At 60.4% G+C, this 19,064-nt stretch overlaps 2 protein-coding genes, 2 long non-coding RNA genes and 1 other non-coding gene across 5 annotated transcripts in view; 2 read left to right on the top strand and 3 right to left on the bottom strand.

The window, feature by feature from the left end:
- The window catches only part of LOC136366985 (uncharacterized), a 35,698-nt gene extending 35,530 nt beyond the window's left edge, over window positions 1-168 (bottom strand). The window contains exon 1 of the long non-coding RNA XR_010744618.1: window positions 119-168. This is a non-coding gene — a long non-coding RNA (uncharacterized lncRNA). The remainder of the gene's footprint in view (window positions 1-118) is intronic.
- Window positions 169-4,157: 3,989 nt separating this feature from the next.
- Window positions 4,158-5,225, top strand: LOC136366825 (proline-rich protein HaeIII subfamily 1-like). The gene has a single exon (XM_066328067.1). The coding sequence runs from the start codon at window positions 4,158-4,160 to the stop codon at window positions 5,223-5,225; it is 1,068 nt and encodes a 355-aa protein (XP_066184164.1).
- Window positions 5,226-6,341: 1,116 nt separating this feature from the next.
- LOC136366776 (uncharacterized) lies at window positions 6,342-7,695 on the bottom strand. The gene is made up of 2 exons (XR_010744576.1): window positions 7,267-7,695; window positions 6,342-6,516 (listed from the first exon to the last, which is right to left on the bottom strand). It is a non-coding gene; the product is annotated as an uncharacterized lncRNA (long non-coding RNA).
- Window positions 7,696-10,472: 2,777 nt separating this feature from the next.
- On the bottom strand, window positions 10,473-10,545 carry TRNAR-UCG (transfer RNA arginine (anticodon UCG)). Its single transcript has one exon. It is a non-coding gene; the product is annotated as a tRNA-Arg (tRNA).
- Window positions 10,546-11,258: 713 nt separating this feature from the next.
- POLG (DNA polymerase gamma, catalytic subunit) overlaps window positions 11,259-19,064 on the top strand; it is a 10,460-nt gene continuing 2,654 nt past the window's right edge. Inside the window, exons 1-20 of the mRNA XM_066328313.1 lie at window positions 11,259-11,852; window positions 12,130-12,325; window positions 12,714-12,881; window positions 13,138-13,284; window positions 13,464-13,543; window positions 13,956-14,138; window positions 14,247-14,404; window positions 14,620-14,743; window positions 14,814-15,038; window positions 15,179-15,299; window positions 15,481-15,552; window positions 15,670-15,789; window positions 15,969-16,129; window positions 16,242-16,295; window positions 16,385-16,502; window positions 16,953-17,088; window positions 17,185-17,431; window positions 17,512-17,634; window positions 17,932-18,103; window positions 18,370-18,578. Coding sequence (XP_066184410.1) covers window positions 11,260-11,852; window positions 12,130-12,325; window positions 12,714-12,881; window positions 13,138-13,284; window positions 13,464-13,543; window positions 13,956-14,138; window positions 14,247-14,404; window positions 14,620-14,743; window positions 14,814-15,038; window positions 15,179-15,299; window positions 15,481-15,552; window positions 15,670-15,789; window positions 15,969-16,129; window positions 16,242-16,295; window positions 16,385-16,502; window positions 16,953-17,088; window positions 17,185-17,431; window positions 17,512-17,634; window positions 17,932-18,103; window positions 18,370-18,578 — 3,407 coding nt within the window. The 5' untranslated portion in view covers window position 11,259. The remainder of the gene's footprint in view (window positions 11,853-12,129; window positions 12,326-12,713; window positions 12,882-13,137; window positions 13,285-13,463; window positions 13,544-13,955; window positions 14,139-14,246; window positions 14,405-14,619; window positions 14,744-14,813; window positions 15,039-15,178; window positions 15,300-15,480; window positions 15,553-15,669; window positions 15,790-15,968; window positions 16,130-16,241; window positions 16,296-16,384; window positions 16,503-16,952; window positions 17,089-17,184; window positions 17,432-17,511; window positions 17,635-17,931; window positions 18,104-18,369; window positions 18,579-19,064) is intronic.

The following is a 19,064-nucleotide window of genomic DNA, read 5'->3' as shown; positions in this document are numbered from 1 at the left end:
AGAGAGAGAGAGAGAGAGAGAGAAAAAAGATAAATACGAAGCGGAGAAGATGAGCCGGGGCAGAGCCACGGGCGTATGGCGGGCTGCCGCGGGGGCTCGGAGCCGAACCGCGCCGTACCGAGACAGGTCGGGCTGCGCCAAGGCGAGCCGAGCCGAGCCGATGCAGGCCGGGCCGGGCAGCGCGGGGCTGGGCTGGGCTGGGCTGGGCTGGGCTGTGGGGCCGCGGAGGCGCTGGGTGCCCAGCCCGCCGGCCCGGCCCGGCGAGCGGCACTCGCGCTCCCGCCCCGCTGCCCAACTTCTACTCCCCTCGCATGGTAATCGCCCCCTTTGGGAAGTGACGTCACGCCGCGCCCAGCCAATCCCCGAGCCCTCATTTAAATCAGCGCCCCCTTTCCCGCGCTTTCCAGCCCGGGATGGGCTTTGCAGCGGGGCCGGGATGGGACGGGGCGGGCCGGCGGCTGGGCTCGGCACCGGGCGGCACCGGGCGGCACCGGCCCCTCCGCCGCGCCCGCCGCCGGCCTTGGCCCCGGCCTGTGCCAGGGGCTGCGCCGCGGATCGCTCACGTCCCCTTACCCCCTCCTCGCTTCCTCCCGCCCCGACGTGCCCCCTCGGCACCTCCGCTGGGCCGGGGGAGAGGCGAGCAGCAGCATCCCTGCACAGTCCTGCACCTGCAACTAGCCTCCCTTTCCTCCTCCTCGGCACTCCCCTCTCTCCTTTTCGCCTCTTTCCCTTTCCCCTCTCGTCTCTCTCCCCATCCCCTCTCCCCTTCAATCTTCTCCCTTTCCCTGGCCTTTCCTTTCTCCCCACCTTTTCCCTTTCCATCCATTTTCTTTTCGTATTCCTGGCTCCTTCTCCCATTTTTTCCCCTCCTCCCCGCGCACCCCCCCGCCTCCCATGCAGCCTACATCTCTCACACCTTCTCCTCCCCCAGCAATGCCCTTCCCGTCCGGCCCCCGCACCTGGGGGAGTCCGAAAGACCCTTTCTCCCAGCCAGGCGCGGGGCCCGCCCGTCCCGAGGCGTGCCCCGGGGGCGCACCCGTGATCCCCCACAGATCCTCTGTTCTCCCCGTTTCCCCACAGTTTTAATTATTTCCCCTCCAGGTTCTGCTATTTCCTGCACAGATTTTTAACGCGATGTGCGTGTAGCGGCGAATCCGGCACATACAAATAATAACAGCAACAATAATCAGACTAAAATGCCAGAAGGTAAATATGATTATCTGGGGTGTTTAACTGACCTGCTCCTCACTAAAAAGAAAAAAAAAATTAAAAAATTAAAATTGTAATCTCTCACCGTTTCTAAACATCGCCTTTCTCTAATACCCAGACGAGGGTAAAATGTGACCTGCTACAAAACGAGGGATCCGCGAAACGAAGCGATCTCGGCGGGAGCAGCCGCGGCAGAGCGCTGCCTGCCGGTCCCGCCGCCTCCGTCTCCCGGCGAGCTCCGCTCGGATTATTTATTTCTCCCTCTCTTCGCCCTCCCCCTCCCCGCCATCCCTTTAAAAATAATTTTAAAATTAAATAAATAAAATCTACGTGCTCAATCAGGCTAAAAGCTAAAGGACGAGGGCTGCCAGCCCTTTGCGAGCCGGCGCTGCTCCCGGCGCCCAGGCGAGCCCGGCCACCCCTGCTTGGCTCCCGGGAACTGCCGGTTCCCTCCTGCCTCCTGCCTAACGAGAAACGGGCCCGGGGGTGCTCTGGCCGCCCCGACGGGGCTGGAGAAGGTGGGGAGAAATATTTTTTCCTTCCCCAGCCCCTCGATGATTTCCCCGCGGCCCGGAGCCGCTCGGGAGGAGACTTGGCCAGCGTTTATTTTAATCTATCCTGAAGACGGAGGGGGGGGGGAAATAAATTCCCATGAATGAGATCTCCTTAATTTTGCGGCCTTGGATTTTCTCCTAATTTATCGGTTTTTCTGTTAGGGTGCTCGCTGCTAGAATGCTGGCGGCTGCGGCGGGGGAAGTCGCCCGTCCGCGCCGCTGCCTCGGAGGGCAGCCCGGCGGTGCGGGGACGGTGGCACCGAGCGGGCACGAAGGGCTCGTCTGGCCCAGGGACCGGCCTCGCTTTTTCCCCCACGGGAGAGGCCCCGTTTCTCACCGCGGGGCCCCGGTGGCGGGGAGAAGCTTGGAGCGCCGCCGGCAGCTCTCCCCACTCCCGGGGCCGTTTGGGCGGCGATGCGGCCCCGCTCCAGCCCCGTCGTCCCTGCGACAGCGGCGAAGGGGCCCAGACGGGCAGAGCCAGCCCCGAGAAGCAGCAGCTCTGCCCGGCTGCCGCCGTGCGAGGTCTCCCGCCCGCCGTGCCGAGCCTCCGGGCCGCCGTGTCGCTCAGGCGAGGATGCTGTGGGTAAACCACCGCACCTCGCCGGGCTTCTCGGGGCTGGAGACGGGATCCCCTCTCTCTGCCGGTCAAAGGAGGTTATTTTCTTGGCAGAAATACAGATGATAATATTTTTCTTCCTTGCTCCTCCTTTTCGTAATGTCTTGATCTGCTCGGAGCTCTCGCCTTGACCCTCTCCGTGTAGGCTGAGCACCAGTACGTGGGAGATAATAGCTTGCGCTAGGGGTATTTTTATTTGGTTTTAGGCTTTGGGAATCGTGGAATTTTTTATTATTTTTTTTTTTAATTTTGGTTATTTTAGGTTTGGCTTTTTTTTTTTTTTTTTTTTTTTTTTTTTTTTTGAGGGGACGGGTAGAGGTTGTCTGGGCTTTCTTTTTGGCTCAATTTTAGCAGGATGCCTACAAAATGGCTCCTTGGCACAGCGCAAAGCGCCAGCGAGAAGCTTGGGGAGGGATCGGCGGGGCTGCCCTGGCTCCGGAGCTCCGGGTGGCATCGCCCGGAGACAACTCGCTTCCTGCTCCCCTGGGCCGCCCACGGGGGCCGCGGGACTCTCCTTCATCTGCACGAGAGAAAACAACCCACAGCGGCGGGCGGCCCGACGGGGCGGGGAGGGACGGCGGGGCCGGTGTGGCTCTGGCCATGGTGCTGCACCGGCCCCGGCCCCGCGGACCTCCGGCCCAGCCGCGGGCGGGACGGCGCCGCTGCCGGCTCCCTCCTCGGCTGACCCCGGCCCCAGGCAAGGCGGGCGGCCCCGCTGGCCGCACCTCGGAAGAGCCCGGTCACCAGGCCGGCCCTGAATTATTTAACGTGATCGCCCAGGAACGAGTCCGCTGCCTTCCCCTCTTCTACGTCCTGCACGTCTGACGTCACTTTTCTTTAATTAGGAGAAGTTATTTTTAGCCAACCTGGAGTAACCCCCCACGCCTCTCAGCCTCGAGCTGCATCTTCTTCTAATTGTTTTTTGGGGGTATTTTTTTTTCCTTCTTTTTTTTTTTTTTTTTTTTTTTTGGCTTTTCCCCTCACCATCGGGGCTTGGCAAAGAAGCGGCAGCTCCCGACGGGCGTGAAGGAAACGCGTCGCTTTGTTTAGCAATTAAAAGCCGCCTCTGAGCAAGCCCCGGCGCCGAAAAGGCAAAGCGGCGGCGTCTCACCCCCGGCTCCTCTTTTCTCTCCGGCCGTCGGGGCCGGGACACAGGTGGGGACCTCCCCGGACCCTCCTCGCTTGGCGGGGCGAGGTGCTGCCCGTCCGGGGGCCGGGGGTGGAGGCACGTCGAAGGGATCCGGCCAGGTGCAGACTCTCAGGCCACCTGCACTGCTATGATTCGGGTTTCCTTAAGGCTGAGGCCTAAAATGCGTTTCACTTCCAGAGTGATACAGGGGAAAAAAAACCCAAACAAAACACAAAAACCAAACAACAAACCCCGAGAAAATAAGCATTCGCAGGAAGGCAGGGAGCAAAAAGGAAGAATGAATGGGGAAAAAAAAAAAAAGAAAAGAAAAAAAATTAAAAAACGAGGATAAAAGAGAAAGAAAAAGAAAATTATAATAAACAAGGATAAAATAAAATAAAAAATACCTTTTTTTTTTTTTTTTTTTTTTTTTTTTTTTTTTTTTCAGCAAAGAAAATGCATACAGCAAATGATAAATGAAATAAATCCTCCAGCACCATAAGCCGGTGGCAGATCAGGGCACGAGCAGAGGTAGCTCGGTTGCTGGTCCTCAGGGGTAAATCCGAGCAGGGGAGCCGGAGACCCTGGTGTTCGCCCCCTCACCCCTAAAAACGGGCCCAGCAGCGGCAGAACCCGCTGCACCAGGAGGATGAACTTCCTCGGGAGCCCGGGATTTCTCCCGCGGCCTAAAGCCTGGGTGTCCCGGGAGGCTCGGCCTCATCCGGGAGTTTTGGCCGGTGCCGCTTCTCCCACCGGCGAGAGGGGAGGTTTGAGGGAAACTCGGCAGTCCCCCAGCAGCGCTCGGCCCCAGCTCCCCGCCGTTCCGTCGGGGCTCAGCCCGCCCCGGACCCCTCTCCCGAGCTGCAACGTCCCGGGCATCCAGGGAAAGCTGCCGGAGCAAACGCGTCCCCAGCAGCAAAAGGTCCTCAGTGTTTCCCACTCGCACCCCGCGAAGGGTGAGCCGGGCCCGGGGAGCGGCGCGGGGCGGTCCCGGTCCCGCGTGGTGCAGGCACCTGGAGGCGCCCAACTTCCCGGCGGGAACCGGCCCAACTTCGTGTCCCCCCTCCCTCTCTCCCTGCCTCCCTCCTCCTCCTCCGGCAGCCGGTGTGTCCCCCCGGAGGAGACTGTCCCCCCGCACCCTCCCGCCTCCCCGGGGCCGCCCCGCCGAGGCGGCGATGCCCGGCCGCGACACTCACTCTGCCGCCGTGCGGAGGAGCAGGACGGTGGTCCCCGGGAGAAGCGGACGGCGGGGCCGTTCCCCTCCCCGGGGCGGGCGGAGGGGCGGGCAGGGCTGGCCCCGGCCGAGCAGGGGCCCCCGCAGCCCCCAGCCCCGGGCGCGGGCCGGCGCGGGCGGCGGAGGAGCCTCTGCCCCGGCTCCGTGCGTCTTCCCGGCTGCTGCCGGTGCCGGCTCTGGTCGCTGGCCGGGAGCTGCCGCCGCCGGCAGGCTCTGCCCGCACTGACGTCAGCCCGGCAGCCGCCTATTCACTCCAACCATGGCGGAGAGGAGGAGGAGGAGGGAGAGGGGGAGGGGAGGAGGCGGTGGGAGGGAGGGGGAGAGGAGGAGGACGGGAGGAAGGCGGCGGTGGCGGCGGGGGCTGGTGGCTGGCAGGCTCCGCCGAGCAGAAAGCGCAGCCCCTCCGCCTCACCCCTTAATTACCCCCCGAGGACGGGGCTGCGCGGGGGAGGGGGGCCGTGCACCCCCCTTCCCCTGCGGTGAGCCCCTCTGCCGCCCGCTCCCCCGGGGCCGCCGTCGCTCACCTGGCCGCCCCACCCGGCACCCCACTCTTCCCCTAGCCCCTGGAAGCGATTCTCCGGGGGGAGAGAGGGGCCACTTCCCCCCCAAACCCCTCCACCCGAGTACCTTCTTGGTGGTGCCCCCCATCCCATGAGGAACGGTCGCCGTGACGGCGGACAGGGAAAGGGCTGCGGCCGCCCCTAACCCTCCCCGGCCCGGGCAGCTCCCCCCGCCTCCCGGCCTCGCACCGCTGTCCAAATGCTGAAAGGACCCGCGACGGCCCGGCCCGGTCCGACCCGGCTCGGCATGGCATAGCATGGTACAGCCCGGCCCAGCACAGCATGGCACGGTACAGCCTGGCACGGCACGGCATGGCACGGTACAGCCCGGCCCGGCCCGGCATGGCACAGCACGCCTGCAGCCGTCGGGCAGAGCCGGGGCACACACTGCCCCGGGCCGAGTCCCGAGTCCCCGGCCCTGGAAAGGCGGTCGGTGCTGGAGCCGTACCGAGCCGTGCCGTCCCTTCCCCGACGCACAGGCCGAGCCCGGAGCCCGGTTCGCCCCGACAGCCGCAGAGCAGCGCCCGGTGGCCACAGCGAGCTGGAACCGGGGCGAAGGCACGCAGGTACCGCCGGCGCGTCCCCCTCCGTCTCTATCTTTCTTATCATAGTCTTTACAGAATCACACACACACTGCACCGCCTGCAGCCTCTGCTGTAAGGCTCAAAAAGCCCTCCCCAAAAACCCACGACCCCCCTCCCACCCCAATCCCTCCTGGCACACCTTTACTTCGCTTCTGACCTCTCCTCTTCCTTCCTGCGTTTAACCTGGGTTCTAATTTTTATCTCCGATTCACTCCACCGATGCCCCGGAGCGGCTCTGGGGAGTCTCTCGCCGCCCCGATGAATACACAGGGATCCCCAGACAGGTTTTCTATGTAGGAAAAAACAAACCGATCGAGCCCGAGAGATCTGCAACAGCCGAACATGCCGCCTCGCCTTTACATTCGTGTTTTTAAATTCCCCCGTTATTTTTCTTTTTTGCATCTGCGAGTTGCCACGAAAGGAAATACAACCCCAAATGCCACCGCCAGCAGAAATTGGAGCTCGTTGCCAAATTCCGTAGTATTTTATTTTAAAAGCAATTAACACCATTAAAAAAAAAAAAAAAAAAAAAAAAAAAAAAGGAAAAAAAGAGAGAGAAAAAAAAAAAGCACGTCTTCTCCTCTTCCCGGGGAGTGTAAGAAATCCTTTTGCTCACCCAGAGTCGAAAACCTAATGGCATTGTCGTTAAACACGAAAAGGAGAATATTAAGAAATTGCAACACTCCCTCCCGAGCGTTCCCCCCCTCCCAGTTTATTTGCCCTAATAATTAATTCACAAGAGCTTAACTTCGGTGTAACCCCGGCGGTCTTTTCATTAAAAAATCCCCGCGTTTCCTATTGAATTAGCTCTGCTCCATTGTCGCTGAAATGAAGACGCCAAACCAACTTTTACCCTGAGCATTTTCTCACCAGCCCAAAGAAAAGTCTCTCTCCTTTTTCTTTTCTCTGATTTTTTTTTTTTTTTTTAAATTCAAGCACCCAGGCGATGGACGTGTCCTGCAATTTAACTACTTTCAAATTCTTTGTTCGGGTCCCACCGGGGCTCTATTGTCACCCTATTGAGAGAGCTTATTGCCAAGTCAAGCCTGAGCGAATTGAGACACGCACGGGAGGAGCCCCGGGGGCTGGGAGCGGGATCCGTGGGCTGCTCGGCCCGGGGGGACCCCGACCCAGCCCCGAGGGAGCGGGCACGGAGCGGGGCAGAGGCTGCCGGCAGCCCCCGGGCCGGGGTAAGCGGCACCGATTCCACAGGAGCCGCAGCCGCCAAAGCAGCCCCGGCCCCGCAGAGCCCGGTGGCTGTGATGGGGCAGCCCCGGCAATGGGCTCCTCCCGGGATCGGGCTCCCGTGAACCCTCCAAACATCCCCCGCAGCAGCGCCCTGGCTCAGGTACCACCGCTGCGGGCAGGAGAGGGACTTACCTCGGATGCCCGCGGAGCCGCCAGCTTCGCTCCTTCGCTGGTCCTCCCTTAATCCCGAAAAGGAGGGTCCTCTTCTACTGCCATCCCACCCCCGAGCCCTCCACCTCGGAGCCGGCTCCCGCCTGTCTCCCGCCGCCCTCTTCAGCGCTCACTTTGGCAGCGCCGGGGCTCGCTTCCCGAGCAGGGAAAGAGTGGGTTGTTGGGGTGCTTCTCTTTTCTCTTTTCTTTCCCTCTCTGCCGACTCCTCCCCAGCCTGGAAAAGGGGTCGCGAGCTGAAATAGGGGGGTACGAGCTTCACGGAAGGGTTATTTGAGGAGAAAAAAAAGCTGAAAGAGCAGTGCTGGGCACGGATTCCCACGTAAGCCCGTACGTCACCTATAAAAATTGCCCGTTTCTCCCGTTTCTTGGCTCCGGGGGGGAGGCAGCTGAGACATCTCTACCTGTGGAGGGAGGAGGTGAAACCCCGTTAAAACCGGCACCCCGTTAAAAACGTCCTGCTCCAGCTAGGAGGGGAAAGCAGAACCGGGAGATGCTGGAAGGCAGGGGCCGCCTCCCTGCATCATCACCCTCTGCCCCGTGGTGATGTTTGGCCGCCCCCTGCTCCCCCAAAACACCCATCCGGAGCCCTTCTCAGCCTCTCGATGCCGGGGAGAGAAGGAGCTTTATGGGATTCCACGCCGATGGCACGGGGAGGGCCGCGGGGACGGGGATTCACTGCGGCCATCACTTCCCCCTCTTCACCGCCGTCCTCCTGTCGTGACCAACGGCGTCTCCGCCGTGTCCCGGGGGAAGAGGAAGCCCTTGACCCCTGGCCTCAGGGGCAACGGGGTTAAACAAAGTCCCACCGCCCCATTATCCGACAGACAGCACTGAGCTCCCGGCGGGGAGCGGGGTCTCCAAGAAGCTGGCGAGAAGTCGCAGCTCCCGCCGCCGATACCGGACCCCGACGGGGCGCACCTGCATGGGGAGGCTTCTCTGACAGACAGACATAAACCCAAAAAAACTAGGGAATAAAAAAAAAAAAATAAAATAAAAAAAAGAAGACTACACACACCTCAGTCGGACTTATGCATTGCATCCAGCTCTGCTGAAACGGCGGATTTTTTAGGTTATTTCGGGTTGTTCACAGTGGTGATTTTTTTAAAAATTTTTTTTATTTTTTAATAATGGTGCGTGCCTTGCTGAACCTTCCTGCCCGCACTCGGGTGAGGCACAGGCAGCCCCGGCCCGGTCCTGCCTGCGGACAAGACAGCGGAGCTTGTTGTCATCAACCCTCCCCAGAGTGCTGCCGTGAGAAACATTTAGAGGAGAATTTATTTTTTCTATTTACGCTTTGGGGAGAGAAGGAAATTTTTTTATGGGGTAGATTTAGATTTTTTAGAATTTAAATTTTTTGCGAACACGATAAATAAAAGGAGATAAAAGACACCAAATAAGATAAATCGGCGTTAACACAATGCATCGGAGGGGAGAACAAGTGCACCCGGGTCCTTTCCTGGAGCCACCCCGGAGCTAAACCGTTCTTTCCTCCACTCCAGGGCAGCTCATGACTCTTCCATCCCTGCCAGAGCACCCGCAATCTTGGAGCATCCCTCCCTACCGGCTCCGCACCCCTCGCCCCGCCAAGCTCCCGCAGAAAGAGCAGGAAACCCGAAGTCCCCGCTATGGAGGTGGCCGAGGACAGGCAAACCCTGTGCCTCCTGGCAGGCTCAGGAAAAGCGGGTGCCTCCCGCTGCTGAGTGAAATTGCGTGAAGCACAACCCCCACATCGAATCTCAAACCGGGGGGCAGCTGGGACTTTGGGGGTCACCGAGGGGCTGTGGAACACGTTCCAAGCCGCAGAACCCTGCATCGCGCCCTGTGTGTGTGCGCGCGTTCCTCGCAACCCACATCGCTCCCGCGCTGGCTCTGCCTTTTCGGAGAGCGGCGGTTCCTCACCCTCCACCCCCCGATCCTGCACCCCCGATGGGAGGGTGATGAGGAGCTGGAGTATTGGAGAGGAGGCGCACCGGGGTTTGGAGCTCCGCAGGGGCCGGAGGGGCCAAGGGGACTCACGGTGCCCGCTGCCCCTGCCCGGTGCCGCACGTGAAGCGGGGAGCGGGACGGGACCCGAGCGGTGTCCGCGCCCCGACGGCCCCGCGGGGCCCGGCCCGACCCGGTCCAGCCCGGCCCGGCTCGGCCCACAGCGGCGGGGCCGCAGCGCCACCTGGCGGCCCGGCACGGCTCGGCCCGGCCCGGCCCGGCACGGCAATGTCAGCGCGGAGCTGGGCTCTGCCGAGAGCCACCGCCACGGCCAGAACAGCTCCAGCGGCGTCCGGGGAGCCTGTACACACCTGTCCGCACCTCGGCACCTCCTATTTCCCCTCCTTGTCAACCTACAAGGTTGCACCTGAATCCCCTGCACCCTGCATCCACCTGCTCTGCAGCTGGCATCCCATTCACTGCACCTGTGACCTCTCCCCCTGCACCCTGCATCCCATTCCTAGTACCCTAAAATCCATACCTTGCACTTTACATCCTAGCCCTTTAATTCCTAGCACTCTGCATCCCGGCCCTGCACCCTGCATCCCATTCCCTGCACCTGTGGCCTTTTCCCTGCACCCTTCCCTGCACCCCACATCCATACTCTGCACCCTGCAGCCCATTCCTCACACCCTACATTTCGTCCTGCACCGTACATCCCATTCCTTACATCCTGTTATGGCCTGCCTTCCATCCCTGCATCCATGGCCTTTTCCCTGCCTGCAACCTGCATCCCATTCCTTGCACCAAACACCCACTCCCAGCACCCTACATCCCACTTCTTGCAGCCATGGCCTTTTCCCTGCACCCCACATCCATTCCTTGCACTCTGCATCCCATTCTCTGCACCCTACACCTTCTTGTCTGCACCCTACAGCCCATTATCCCGCACCCTGCGCTCGCGTTCGGCTCTCCACCCACTGCTCCATCCCCAGCCCACCCGCGAGCCTCGGGGCTTTCAGGGTGACAAGGACCAGCGCGGTGCGTCCTGGCCCCGCCACCCCTGAGCACCCAGCCTGCTCGCATGCGGCCGCCTCCCGCGCCCCGCCTCCTTCCTCGGGCCGGTTAAACTCACGAGCAAAAGGCGCACCGCGAGTGCGGTGAACCCGGGGCCGCGGGAGCCCCGGAGCCGAGGCACGGGCTGGAGGAGCAAAACAACGAGCGCCAACACCGCGCTCTCAGAGCGACCGCGGCAGGACTCGAACCTGCAATCTTCTGATCCGAAGTCAGACGCCTTATCCATTAGGCCACGCGGCCACCTCCACGCCTGCCATCCCGCGTGCCTTACTGAGGGAATCCCGGAGGGCCGGCCCATGCGCGGGAGGGGGCGGGACGGGACGGGACGTCACCGCGGCCGGAAGCTCCCTCGGGCGCCCCGGTTTGGATCTGCCCGCGGGTCCAGGCCCCGGCGGTGCGTGCGGGGACCAGGTGGGAACCGGGCGGAATTTGGGGAGGGGAAACATCTGTATGGGAGAAACATCTGTGTGGGCGAGCATCTGTATGGAGGGCACGGCTTTGTGGGGGGCGGCTTTATGGGGGGACGGATCTATGGGAAAACATTTGTATGGGGAAAACATCTGTGTGGGCGAGCGTCTGTATGGGGGACACGGCTGTATGGGGGAGCACGGCTTTATGAGGGAAAGCCGGGAAACATCTGTATGGGGGCTCGGCTGTATGGGGGAGCACGGCTGTATTGGCACGGCTTTATGGGGGAAACATCTGTATGGGAAAAACATCTGTATGGGGACACAGCTATATGAGAGGAAACGTTCGCGTGGGGACACAGCTATATGGGGGCACGGCTGCATGGGGACAACAGCTGTACAGAGGAGAGCGTGGCTGTACAGGGCAGTGCGTGCGCGGCGGGAGTGGTGGTCCGTGCTGAGCTCACCCCTCGCCTTTTCTCCCCGCGCAGCTGCAGCTGCCCGTGCCGGGGCACATCCCGAAGCACATCCCGGCGCAGCGGGGACGATGAGACGCGTGTCCTGGGTGCGCTCGGTGAGGGGCTGCAGCCCCCAGCCCCGGCGATGCTCGTCCGGCTCCTCGGCCAGCCGCCCGCTGCCGCAGGAGCCGAGCCAGGAGCCGAGCCAGGAGCCGGCCGCGGGCCAGCGGCGCATGAACCCCCTCAACATCCAAATGCTGTCCCGGACCCTCCACGAGCAGATCTTCCGCGGGGCTGGGGTGCGCTACTCGGCCGAGGAGGTCCAGCGGAGCGTGCGGCACCTGCAGCGTCACGACCTGTGGGGCAAGGAGACGTCCACGCTGCCCGACGTGGACCTGCGGCTGCCCCGCATGTACGGGGACAACATCGACGAGCACTTTCGCCTCTTGGCGCAGAAGCAGAGCTTGCCCTACCTGGAGGCGGCCAACGAGCTGCTGCGCTGCGAGCTGCCCCCGCTGCCCGAGCAGTGGGCGTGGAAGCCGGGCTGGACCCGCTACGGCCCCGGCGGGCAAGCGGAGCCTGTCGACTTCCCCGAGGAGCGGGCGCTGGTGTTCGACGTGGAGGTGTGCGTGGCGGACGGCCACTGCCCCACGCTGGCCGTGGCGGTGTCCCCGCACGCCTGGTGAGATACAGGGCCAGCAGTGATGCTGGGGTCACGGCAGGGCTGGGGGAGACACAGTTTGGAGAGGATGGGGATGGTCCTGAGCGGAGCCTCTTCTTGCAATCCACTGCTGGCTTGCAGGGAAGACAAAGCAAAGCCCCAAAGCGTAGCTCTGGGATGTGGGGTGTGTGCACTTTCTGGGGTTGGTCACCTCCCTCCCACAGGTGGGGTCCTGCTCAGCCCCCCATGGCACTGTAGGTGCTTTGTGACAGCTGTGGGTGCCACATGTCCCCTGCAGGTACTCGTGGTGCAGCAGGCGGCTGCTGGAGCAGCGTTACTCCTGGTCCAGCGACCTCACCTTGGCCGACCTCATTCCTATGGAGAGCCCAGCAGGTGCCAGCTGTGCCAGCAAACAGGACTGGGTGGAGAGAATAGTGGTGGGACACAATGTGGCCTTCGACCGGGCGTTCATCAAGGAGCAGTACCTTATCCAGGTGATCCGCTGAGCTTTTGCTTTGTACTGGCAGTTTCTTATCCAGATAATCATTTGCATTTGGTCTTGAGGGTTATTTTGACAGATGCTGTTTTGCACAGCTACCCCAGGTTTGTGCTCGCTTTGTCCTGTAGAAAAGGTTGAGTCTTGATCTCTTTAGAGGAAAATATTGCACCCTATAGGGCTTGCTGGAGGCTGCAGAGTGGCAGCTGGGGATGTGGCAGGAGCCTTTGAACAACTGACAGCCTGCACTGGGGATACTTTTGGCTCTGAAAAGGGGAGTGTGGGAGGCAAAGTTTCCCTTAGCAAAAACAGCTTGAGCAGAGGACTTGCAGCTCCTCCAGCATATCCCAAACCCTCTCTTTTTCTCCCACTGTGTTGTGTCCCAGGGCTCCAAGATGCGTTTCCTGGACACCATGAGCATGCACATGGCCATCTCAGGGCTGACAGGCTTCCAGCGCAGCCTCTGGATGGCTGCCAAGCACGGCAAGAGGAAGGGGCTGCAGCAGGTCAAGGAGCACATGAGGAAAACACGCAGCAAGGCAGAGGGGCCTGCGGTGAGTGAGGGGGCTGAGCTGCTGGCAGTGCTGTGGGTGGCAGGGGACCTGTGCATGTGCTCCTGTGACGGGGCTGTTTGCTCCTGCACTGGCAGAGTGGGAGCTGTTGGAGAGACTCCACTGAGTGAAGCTCTCCCAGCACAGCTCAGATTAGGTGGCCTTGGTTTAAGCTGGAGCAGCAGCATCCTTTCCTCCTCCTGGTCTTGGCTGCAGCTGGTCGTCCTCCCACACTGTCTGACCTCTCCATTGTCCACAGATCACCTCGTGGGACTGGGTGCACGTCAGCAGCATCAACAACCTGGCTGATGTGCACGCGCTCTACGTCGGCGGGGAGCCGCTGGAGAAGGACGCACGGGAGATCTTTGTCAAGGGCACCATGGCTGACATCAGGAGCAATTTCCAGGTGCAGGAGGCCATCCCCCCATCCTTACAGGCAGCAGGAACTGGAGAGGGGAGCAGGGTGGTGGTAGCTGCTGGGGTAGTTTCCATTTTGCTGCTGTTTCTTGCAGCATTTGGTGTGCATTGCCCCGTGCTGGCAGAGGGGTGGCTGCTTTGCCTGTTCTCACCTGCTTCTGTCCCCAGGACCTGATGTCATACTGTGCCCGTGATGTCCAGGCCACCCATGAGGTGTTTCAAGAGCAGCTGCCACTGTTTATGGAGAGGTGATGCCATGTTCTGGCTGGTGTTGGCCAGGGGACTGTGGGCTTGGTGGGCAGTGGGGAGGGTCACGGTCCCTCTGGGCATGAGACGTAGCCCCTCTTGTCCCTACGGTGTCTTGAACCTCTTTTCAGGAGGGACTGGAGACCCCTCCCATGTAGGTGAGGAGGATTAAACAGCAGCACAGTGGCTGAGGGAGGTGAGCAGGCTTCCTGAGGCAGTCTGGAGCAATACAGTTTTGGAGTTGCTGCACAGGGCAGGCAGAATGTACAGGGATCTTTATGATTTAGGGGAAGAGCATCAAAGGTTATGCAAGGCTGGGAAACTCTAGATGAAAACACATTCATATCAATTGTAGTGATTCCAGGGCCAGTCCTCTCTGGCAGATATCTAATTCCTTGCTGCTTTGGGGTCCAGGTGTCCCCACCCTGTCACATTTGCAGGAATGCTGGAGATGGGAGTGTCCTACCTGCCAGTCAATGGGAATTGGAAGAGGTACCTGAATGATGCTCAGGGTATTTATGAGGAGCTGCAAAAGGAGATGAAGAAGTCCCTGATGAACCTGGCCAATGATGCCTGCCAACTGTTACACGAGCACAGGTACCATGGGCTGGGGTTGCAGGAAGGAGCTCAGGTGGTCCATGGGGGGCTGTGGGTGGGTATGAGGGACAGGAGCAGATCTGTGGTGTGACCATAGTGTGTCATCAGGTACAAGGATGACCCTTGGCTCTGGGATCTCGAATGGGACACACAGGAGTTTAAGCAAAAGAAGAATCCAGGGAAGAAGAAGAAAGGTCAGGATGGGAACAGCCAAGTCTCCCCAGCAGCAGTGGATGCAGAAGAGTCAGCACAGGAGTGGCAGGAGGGTGAGCACAGGTGATCACTGGGGATGAGGGATGCTCCAGGGCTGCCTGCCCAGGGGTGCCCAGACAAAGGGAAAAGGTTTGTTAGTGCTGTAGGGTGATTGATTGCTGGCCTATGTCCCACACTGCTGCATGTGCTGGAGACTGGTTTGATGTCCCTGTGGCCAGGAGGGTGGCACAGAGGGCCCTTTGCAAGCCAGTTCTCCTTGCCCCACCAGATCCTGGTCCCCCCAGTGAGGAAGAGGAGCTGAAAGTCTCTGCAAGCCAACTCTGTCTGGAGCGCCTGAAGGAGACGGTCACACTGCAGCCCAAGAGACTCCAGCACCTGCCAGGCCACCCGAGGTGAGCTGGGGACCCTGTGTGTCCCTAGGGCTCTCCCTGCACTTTGTGACCCATCCCTGCTGCTCCCCAGCTGGTACCGCAAGCTGTGCCCACGTCTGGAGGAGGAGGGGTGGGTACCTGGCCCCAGCCTCATCAGCCTGCAGATGAGGGTGACCCCGAAGCTGATGCGCCTGGCCTGGGACGGCTTTCCCCTCCACTACTCAGAAAAACATGGCTGGGGATACCTGGTGCCAGGACGGCAGGACAATTTGCCAGCAGCCCCCCTAGAGCCCGATGGCCCCTCCTGCCCACACAGGTGAGAGGGATGTAATGGGGTGCTGGGCTGGGAACTGCCCCACGGGGGTATTTGGGAGCTCCCTGGTGCTCTGCCCAGGTGCTGTCCCAGAGCCTTGGGCCCCGCTGTGGGTGTGTCAGCCCCATCCTCTCTTCTGCCAGGGTGATTGAGAACCTGTACAGGCAGCACTGCCTGGAGAAGGGCAAGGAGCAGCCCCCGGGGCTGGAGGCAGCTGTAGAGGACGAGCTGCTGGTGATGGACAGCAGCACGATATGGCAGAAGGTGAAGGAAGGGATGGAGGATTCCCTGGTGGGAGGGAGGTGTGGGGCTGTGCTTCTTCTGTGCATGCAGTAACCAGCCCTGTGTGCAGCTCCAGGGGCTGCAAGTAAGAAATTCCCTTTAATAAGGGTTACTGGAGGATTGGTGTTTGATCTGGCTTCCCCACGGTCCCTCTCTGCTGCAGATGGAGGAGCTGAGCCGGATTGAGGTGGATCCAGAGGAGAAAACAAGCAAAGCACACCAGAGCCTGGTGCTGGTAAGAGGGGAGCTTCCTGTGAAATGGGGTGGTGGATTGGTCTCTCTCTTTCCTTGATTTCCCCCTCCTGCCATGCCTGAAAATATTCTTGGCGTTGCCTCACTTTGCTGGTCACAGGAGGAGATGGAAGAGCTGAGGTGTGCAGAGATGAAGAGCCAGCCCTCGTTTCACCACGGCAATGGTCCCTACAACGACGTCAACATCCCTGGGTGCTGGTTCTTCAAGCTGCCTCACAAGGCAAGTTGGGGCTCCTGGGGCTCTTCCTGGCCCACAGTGCTGCTGGGACCTACATGATCTCATCCCGTAGGATTGGGTGAGGGAAATCGGTCTGTGTAGCTGGGACAGGAGGCTGCACTGAGCTTTGCTCATGCAGAGTGGTGGCTTGCTAAGCCCTGACACCTCTTTTGCTGCTAAAGGATGGGAATGATAACAACGTGGGAAGCCCTTTTGCCAAGGATTTCCTGCCCCAGATGGAGGATGGCACCCTGCGGGCTGCTGTGGGCCGCATCCATGGGACAAGAGCCCTTGAGATTAACAAAATGATCTCGTTTTGGAGGAATGCTCACAAGCGGATCAGGTGAGCAGCTGCTTTCATGGTGACACCCCTGTGCACAGGGGCTGTGTTGAGACAGGGAAGTTTGTGTGGATGCATGGGGCCTCAGCATCTCACCTGCCATGTGTCCTCGCAGTTCCCAGATGGTGGTGTGGCTGAAGAAAGGGGAGCTGCCTCGCGTGGTGACCAAGTACGGTACCCAAATCTGGACTGTTGTTCCCTTTACCCTGCACCAGGAGGGCTCTTGCAGGGTGATGCTCATCCTTGCCTCTGTCCCAGGCATCCTGACTATAATGAAGAGGACAATTACGGAGCCATCCTGCCACAGGTGGTGACTGCAGGCACTGTCACCCGCCGGGCAGTGGAGCCCACCTGGCTGACGGCCAGCAACGCCCGGGTATGACCACACTTGGATCCATGCAGGAGTGTTCTGGGACTCCCTCTGTGTTTTGGACTGATGGGAGCTCTCAGTTTGGGTTGGAGTAGGAGTTGGATATAGATGCTGGAATTTGGGGTAGCAGGGTCAGAGCTGGAGTCCTCTTGCTGATGTGCTTTCATGTGGGAGAAGGGAAGTGGTTGGCAGAGGCTCTGGAGCTTTAAGATATGGTGAAAGGGGGAAGAAAACACCAATGTACCAGTTTCTGTCTTTTCTCAAGCTCCCCTTCTTCTCTGCTGGAGTGACCAAGTGGATGATGCTCCACATGGGTCAAACCTGGTTTTGACATTGAGAGTAAAACTTACGGGCACAAGGAGTGTGGTGCCAGCACTCTGTGGCTGTGGGAGGAAGGCTGCTCCTGTGCCATGGAGGAGGAGAGGGATGTGCTCACCTGGGCATCACGTCCTGCAGGCTGACCGGGTGGGCAGCGAGCTGAAAGCCATGGTCCAGGTGCCACCTGGTTACGCCCTGGTGGGAGCAGACGTGGATTCCCAGGAGCTCTGGATCGCCGCCGTGCTCGGCGAGGCGCAGTTCGCTGGCATGCACGGTGAGCCGGGGGAGCGGCTTTGCAGGGCAGGGGGTGATCCCCCCAATCCTCACCCCGTTCCCATTCTGTGTCCCAACCTCTGCTCCCCTCCCACAGGCTGCACAGCCTTTGGCTGGATGACTCTGCAGGGCAAGAAGAGCAACGCCACGGACCTGCACAGCAAGACGGCCGCCACCGTGGGCATCAGCCGGGAGCACGCCAAGGTCTTCAACTACGGGCGCATCTACGGGGCGGGGCAGCCCTTTGCCGAGCGGCTGCTGATGCAGTTCAACCACCGGCTGACGCAGCAGCAGGCGCGGGAGAAGGCCCAGCAGATGTACGCCGTCACCAAGGGCATCCGCAGGTGGGTGCTGCCCGGGGACAGCGTGGGCAGGGCTGGCGGCAGCGTGCCGCGGGAGCTGCGTAACTCGCTCTCCCCTCCAGGTTTCATCTCTCTGAGGAGGGGGAGTGGCTGGTGACGAAGCTGGACCTGGCTGTGGACAGGGCGGAGGATGGATCGGTGTCGGGCCAGGATGTCCAGCGGCTCCAGAGAGAAGCCATGAAAAGGTGAGATGGTCTGACCCTGCACGGCTCTGTGGCAGCAGGGTGTGAGGCGGAGAGGGCTGCAGCCAGCTGGGCGTTGGGAGAGAAGGGAGATGGGGTGGATAGTCTTGATCCTCCCTTCCTGCTCCTCCAGGGCCAAGGAGGTTTGATTTGGGGGCTGTCAGCCTCCCCCACTTTGCCAGTGAACAGTTAGCAGGGTCTTGTCCTGCTCCCCAAACCAGGAGGGAGTGTTTGAGGGTCTCAAATGGTGACCTGCAGCCCCCTCCCACTCTTCCAGCAAACCTCCCCTCTGCCCCACAGGTCCCGGCATGGGAAGAAGTGGAATGTGGTGGAGCAAAGAGTGTGGGCTGGAGGCACCGAGTCCGAGATGTTCAACAAGTTGGAAAGCATTGCCCTATCCCCCTCCCCACAGACCCCGGTGCTGGGCTGTCACATCAGCAGGGCCCTGGAGCCTGCCATGGTCAAGGGGGAGGTAAGGATGCAGCTCTGGGCTGCTGAGATTTTGGCTTTGCTTATCTATTGCAAAACTGAGTAGCTGATGTTCAGCCCCTCTTAAATTGCTGGAGACTCACTAGGCTCTTGTAGCCATTCAGGAAACCCTTTGTGCCTTTATCTCCATGCCATCAAGAAAACCCAACCACCCTGAGTTTAACAGGTCTCTCCCAGGAGCTGTCCTGTACGGGTACCGTGCCCTTGACTGCAGTGCTCTCTAACTGTCCATCTCTTTGCTTTCACCAGTTTGTGACCAGCAGAGTGAACTGGGTGGTGCAGAGCTCGGCTGTTGACTACCTGCACCTCATGTTGGTGGCCATGAAATGGCTTTTTGAGGAGTTTGACATCAACGGGCGCTTCTGCATCAGCATCCACGATGAGGTGCGGTACCTGGTGCAGCACCAGGATCGCTACCGGGCAGCCCTGGCCCTGCAGATCACCAACCTCCTCACAAGGTGAGATGTGATGGCCCTGGTGTCTCCTGGGGAGGAGCAGCAGGGACTCCAGAGTGGGACAGGCAAGCCCCAGGGGCTGGGGCTGGTTTTACCTACACAAAACTGGTGCAGAGCAGTTTTCTTCTGCTCAGGACAAGTTAGCAGCACTGGAGGCTGCAGTTCCTTCATGCGTGACTCAGGTGGCTATAAATTTGCCTCAGCTTTGATTTCCAAGGATAATATACTGGCAAAAAGGGGATATCATCAGCTTTTGGCCCTGCAGGGATTGGGCCAGTCACTACTGGGATGCCAGTGTATCACTTCCTGCTCTCTTAAGGTCTGCAGCTGTCACACAGCAGAAACCTTTGGGCTTGGTTGAGAAGCTGGGAGCCTGAAACTGTCCCATCCCTCATCCCCTGCTGCCTTCAGGGGACAGCAAGGGGCATGGCTCATCTCTGCTGTGAGCACCAGCACTGTCACCTCTCTCACAGCGTGGGATGTTCCTGC

This window comes from Sylvia atricapilla, chromosome 13 (assembly GCF_009819655.1).
Source record: "Sylvia atricapilla isolate bSylAtr1 chromosome 13, bSylAtr1.pri, whole genome shotgun sequence".
NCBI lineage: Eukaryota > Metazoa > Chordata > Aves > Passeriformes > Sylviidae > Sylvia > Sylvia atricapilla.
This window is presented reverse-complemented; position numbering and strand designations above follow the sequence as displayed.